The 6,242-nt window shown below is 42.2% G+C and overlaps 1 protein-coding gene across 1 annotated transcript; it reads left to right on the top strand.

The window, feature by feature from the left end:
- Positions 1 to 3,311: 3,311 nt before the first annotated feature.
- On the top strand, positions 3,312 to 4,751 carry LOC147958566 (uncharacterized; the record flags this gene model as incomplete). Its single annotated transcript, XM_087532194.1, has 1 exon — positions 3,312 to 4,751. A coding segment is annotated over one exon (1,440 nt), but the record flags the coding sequence as incomplete, so codon positions are not given.
- Positions 4,752 to 6,242: the final 1,491 nt, after the last annotated feature.

The following is a 6,242-nucleotide window of genomic DNA, read 5'->3' as shown; positions in this document are numbered from 1 at the left end:
TGGTTTGCAACAGTACTTGGAGTAGTGATTTGCTTTATTATACTAACGGATCTTACCGAGTTTTCTGTTGAAGTTTTGTGTGGATGAAGTGTTCGATGATTGAGAAGGTCTCGATGTCAGAAGAAGGAAGAGAGGCAAGAGCTCAAGCTTGGGGATGCCCGAGGCACCCCAAATAAATATTCAAGGAGACTCAAGCGTCTAAGCTTGGGGATGCTGGGGAGGCATCCCCTCTTTCTTCAACAAGTATCGGTATGTTTTCGGATTCGTTTCATTCATGTGATATGTGCAATCTTGGAGCGTCTTTTGCATTTAGTTTTCATCTTTCTTTTATGAACCATGCTGGTATGAGATAGTCCTTGGTTTATTTATAGAATGCTCTATGAACTTCACTTATATATTTTGAGTATGGCTTTATAGAATGCTTCATGTGCTTCACTTATATCATTTGAAGTTTGGATTGCCTGTTTCTCTTTACATAGAACACCACCATTTGTAGAATGCTCTTTTGCTTCACTTATATTTGTCAGAGCATGGACATATCTTTTATAGAAAGAATTAAACTCTCTTGCTTCACTTATACCTATTTAGAGAGATGACAAGAATTGGTCATTCACATGGTTAGTCATAAAATCCTACATAAAACTTGTAGATCACTGAATATGATATGTTTGATTCCTTGCAATAGTTTTGCGATATAAAGATGGCGATATTAGAGTCATGCTAGTAGGTAGTTGTGGATTGTATAAATACTTGTGTTGAGGTTTGTGATTCCCATAGCATGCACATATGGTGAACCGTTATGTAACGAAGTTGGAGCATGATTTATTTATTGATTGTCTTCCTTATGAGTGGCAGTCGGGGACGAGCGATGGTCTTTTCCTACCAATCTATCCCCCTAGGAGCATGCGCGTAGTACTTTTTTTGATGACTAATAGATTTTTGCAATAAGTATGTGAGTTCTTTATGACTAATGTTGAGTCCATGGATTATACGCACTCTCACCCTTCCACCATTGCTAGCCTCTCTAGTATCGCGCAACTTTCGCCGGTACCTTAAATCCACCATATATCTTTCTCAAAACAGCCACCATACCTACCTATCATGGCATTTCCATAGCCATTCCGAGATATATTGCCATGCAACTTCCATCATCATCATATACATGACTTGAGCATTCATTGTCATATTGCTTTGCATGATCGTAAGATAGCTAGCATGATGTTTTCATGGCTTGTCCGTTTTTTGATGTCATTGCTACGCTAGATCATTGCACATCCCGGTACACCGCCGAAGGCATCCATATAGAGTCATATTTTGTTCTAGACATTGAGTTGTAATATTGAGTTGTAAGTAAATAAAAGTGTGATGATCATCATTATTAGAGCATTGCCCCAGTGAGGAAAGGATGATGGAGACTATGATTCCCCCATAAGTCGGGATGAGACTCCGGACTTTACAGAAAAAATAAAAGAGGCCAAAGAAGCCCAAATTAAAAAAAAGGGTTAATTGGATAAATGCCACTCCAATTCTGGTGATTCAGAAAAATGCCACTCCAATTTGCAAACTTCGAAAAATGCCACTCCAATTCTCGGATACATCTGTCGATGCCACTCCGGCCTTTTGAGCTGGTTTTTTAAGAAAAAACGCTGACGTATACGCCCTGTATTTTCCGTCGGACGGAAATGCCCCTGCATCCATCTGGTTAACATGCACCGGTCCAGCCCCGTGCCTATCGTCTTCCTCGCGTTCCTCTCTTCATTCCCCTCCTCTCTCCCAAGAACCCTAGCCGCCGCCGCCCTGCTCCCCCGCATCCCGAGCCTCCGCCCTGCTGCTCCACATCCGTCAACCGCGCCCTACTGCTCCACATCCCGGTGCCGCCGTCCTGCTGCTTCTCCCCCTGCCGGGCAGGAGCCCCAGCCGACGCCTTGCTGTTGAGCGCCCCACCACCAGCAAGCGAGCATGGCGGTGGCCATGCTGGAGGCCACTTGAATCGCGCATCCTCGAGTGCCACTGCCGAAGATTCGAAGTAACCCCGCAACAATGTCATCCCCGGCCCCGAATTCTCAGTAAGTTTGTAGAAAAAATGCTCAAGTTCCACCAATTTGTTGCATGTGTGTTTAGTTCTTCCCCAATTGTTGATGTTTGATTACCCATATGATTTTCATAGGTACAGTGGCAGCAATGCTTTTAATTTACAAATTGTTGTGGAGGCCTTTTTCTGTACAAGTCCTGATGGTAGGAAGATTTATGTGAAGGGAAGGAATTTGCTATGGACTGTAGTCATAGAAAAGTTCAGCGTTGATGCATTAACACGCCAGCTAGCTTTAGAGTTGAACATTGGCACTAATCAATTGGTGTCAGTTTCATATTTTGACAAAGTGTTGGGTGAAAATGTCAGGCTGTTGCATGATGAGCAGCACTACTTGATGTTTGATATGTATGCAGCTGAGCTGAAAGTGCCACTTAGTGTGGTAGTGGTGGATGTAATTGGATCTAGTGTATTCAATGGTGGATCAAAAATTGCAGATTTTGTTCCTATTAGTGTTGTGCCTAATGATGATCCATTGGTCATGGGCAATCAAAATTATGCAAATATAATCCAGCCGAATGATGCACAAGCATACCTCCAGACCGACACTACTAATTGTCCAACAACGCCAACTCAGCCTGCACCGCCTCCTATAGTTGAGAGTGTCACATCAGAGGTTGGAAGTACAAGCCAGCCTAATGTGCCACATGCTGACCAACAACAAGAACTTCAAAATCCTTCCACTAATCCATTTGATAACGAGGAGGAGTATGTTGGAGTTGATGATGAACATCTAGTAGGTGTTAGCATTCCTGAACCTGCCGTAGTGCAAGCACTGGCTACAACACCTGATGAGAAAGCTGAAGATGAGGAGGCCGAAGATGATATGGATATCTCTGATGTTAAGCATCTTATCTAGCAGGAGGAAGAGGTTACTGACATTCCTATTCAGTACAATGTGGCCACTGATCCTTATAATGCTGACATTAAAGTGGGGGCTCTTTTTCCTGACATTGTAACCTTTAGAAAAGCAATAAGACATCATGTTGTGGTAAAAGACTTTGGGCTAGCTAAAGTAAGGACTGATTCTACTAGATTCATGGCTAATTGCTCATATCCTAGTTGCCCTTGGCACATTCACGCATCGAGGTTGCGTGATCAACAAGTTGTCATGGTATGCTTACTCATGTTGTAATTATTTGTGCATTTTCTCACCTTTCTCTTATGACTATTATATCCTACATGTATCCTGTTTTTGTGTGTGCGAACTAATCATGGCATCTTTGTGCAGATAAAGAAGATTCCCTCTAAGCACAATTGCCCTACTACAAAGCTTGTAGACAGCAGAATGGCAACACAAGGTTGGGTTGCAGAGAAGCTTGTTGATTGGGTGAAGAAAAACCCAGGAGAGGGAGCAAAGGCAGCGAAAACTAAGTTGGAGGGTGACTTCAACTTCAAGCTGAAGTATTCCAAAGCTTGGGCAGGTATGAAGATAGCTCTGGAACAAATGCATGGTAAATATGAGGATAGTTTTCAATTGTTGTTCAATTGGAAAGCAGAGATAGAGAAGAGATGCCCTGGTAGTATTGTTGAGATTGATTTGGTCAAGGAAAAAGATAAGTACTATTTCAATAGAGTCTTTGTAGCTTTCAAACCCTGCATAGATGGTTTCTTAGCTGGATATCGACCATACATAGGAGTAGATGCAACTGCACTGAATGGCAAATATGTTGGTCAATTAGCATCAGCGACCGGAGTTGATGGACACAACTGGTTGTATTATGTAGCATATGCCGTATTTGATTCAGAAACTACAGAAAACTGGGTATGGTTTATGCAGCAGCTGCACAGGGCTGTAGGATGTCCACCAGGGCTAGTAATTTCCAGTGATGCTTGCAAGGGACTAGAAAATGCAGTTGACAAAGTATTCCCCGAGTGTGAATATAGGGAGTGTATGCGCCATTTATACCAAAATTTTATGAAAAAATTCCATGGTAAAGTGTACACAGACCATTTGTACCCAGCTGCTAGGGGATTCACAGAGCACAAGTTCAGATGGCATATGCAAAAGATATTTGAGGCTGATCCAAGTGCTATCGAGTACCTTGAGAAACACCACAATAGGATTTGGTATAGGTGTGCCTTTGGTGTGGATAGCAAGGTTGATTATCTCACTAACAACATTTCTGAAAGTTTTAACAAGCAGATCAAAGACTTGAAAGGGCTAAATTTGTGTGAGCTACTAGATAGGATTAGAGAGCTAATAATGGTGAAGTTCAATGTGAGGAGGCATGTTGGTAGGTATTTGGCCGGCATAATCTTGCCCGAGGTTCTCAAGAGGCTCAATGCACTCAATAAAACAATTGGGCCCCAAAAAGTGGCGTGGAATACCGAACATGAGGCAGAGATTACACTATATGATGTGAAAGCATATGACCAGAGGCACACTGTTGATCTAAAACAGAGAACATGCTCATGTCGGAAATTTCAAGTTTCTGGGCAGCCTTGCATTCATGCATTGACTTTCATTTGTTCAATGAGGGGCGCAAAGATTGAGTCCTTTGTTGATGAGTATTACAGCATGGCAAAATTTCGAGCTGCTTATGCTGGGGCACTGCCAACCATGACTGATAGGACACAATGGGAGCAAGTTGACCTTGGATTCCTTGTTTACCCACCTATACAAGAGAAAAGGCCACCTGGAATGGGTTCAAAGAATTAGAGGATTTCTTGAAGACCCAGGAAGAAAAGTGGTTAAATGCAAAAAATGTGGTCGAAATGGCCACTTTGCAAAAACTTGCAATCTCCCTCCTTTAGTTATTGCAGAACCACCACCAATGGAGCACACTCCTACTAAAATGTGCCATTGTACTTACAAAATTTGTTTACGTCAAATGGGTTCATGTTGCTAAACCATTTCACCTTTTTCTATCATGCAGAAAGAGAGATGCTACTACAGCCGAGGAGGAAGTTGTGGAAGATGACAAACCTATAGCAAATTATAAAAGGTATAATACTAACTTATGTTCATTCTTTTACCACAAATTATATTTATGAACACACAATACTTAGTTCCGACATTTGCTCTTAATGTACCTGCAGGCAGAAGACTCCGGTCAAGAAGAAGACGCCGGCTAAAAAGACGACAGCGGTCAAGGAGAAGACGACGCCGGTCAAGGAGAAGACGACGCCGATCAAGAAGAAGACGCCAGCTAAAAAGACGACACCGGTCAAGAAGACGCCGGTCAAGGAGAAGACGACACCGATCAAGAAGAAGACACCGGTCAAGAAGAAAAAGACGCCGGTCAAGAAGAAGACACCGGTTAAGAAGAAGACGCCGGTCAAGAAGAAGACTCCAGTCAAGGGGAAAGGCAAGCAAAGTGAAGGTACTGGAAAGGAGAAAACTGCAGGGAAGAAGAGCAAAAAACTGCAGTTTGTTACACCATCTACCAGTGATGCTGTTCTCAAGCCAACTCTAGGAACCAAGAAAAATCTGCTTTATTGGCTTGGGGGATGAATTTGCTTGAACTGGACCATGTATGTGTGTGTGATGCGCAAACTGGAGCTGGAACTTGTATGCGTGTGATGCTCAAACTAGAGGTTGAACTTGTGTGTGTGTGTGATGCTCAAACTAGAGCCTGATGGCCAAACTAGAGCCTGATGTGTGTTGCTTAAACTGGAGCTTAGCTATTTTGGTTCATCTACTGTTGATGCTCAAACCGGAGCTTTAAGACTATTTTGGTTCATCTTCTATTGATGCAAAATATTATGACCTGTCATCTGATGCAAATTATATGTATTTCGGCCGAGGTCATGTTCATTTTTCCCACTAACTTCATGCTTCCTCTACACAGTACAATCATGCTTCTTCTGCACAGGAAAATAACACATTCTTCATTACTCATAGAAATGTTACATCTTTTTCAGTACAACCACTAGATATGCACACATTACAAGCATGATCTCATCATTTTTCTGCTTAAATCTGCACATCAGACATACATTTTTGCATTCTCAGTCTGTTTACAACACACATATTTTTGCACTATCAATCTTCAGCTCTTCGATCTTCCATTGTGCAATCTTCATTCAGCAATCTTCAGTTCGTTCAAAGACAAGCAGCCTGCATCATTTTTCTTCCTCTTAAATTCAACAAGGCCACCTGCAATCTTCTCTTTCTTCTTACTCTTCAGATCATCTAAATAACAACGAC

The sequence above is a fragment of the Triticum urartu genome, chromosome 7A (assembly GCF_056163025.1).
Source record: "Triticum urartu cultivar PI428250 chromosome 7A, HENAU_Tu73, whole genome shotgun sequence".
Lineage (NCBI taxonomy): Eukaryota > Viridiplantae > Streptophyta > Magnoliopsida > Poales > Poaceae > Triticum > Triticum urartu.
This window is presented reverse-complemented; position numbering and strand designations above follow the sequence as displayed.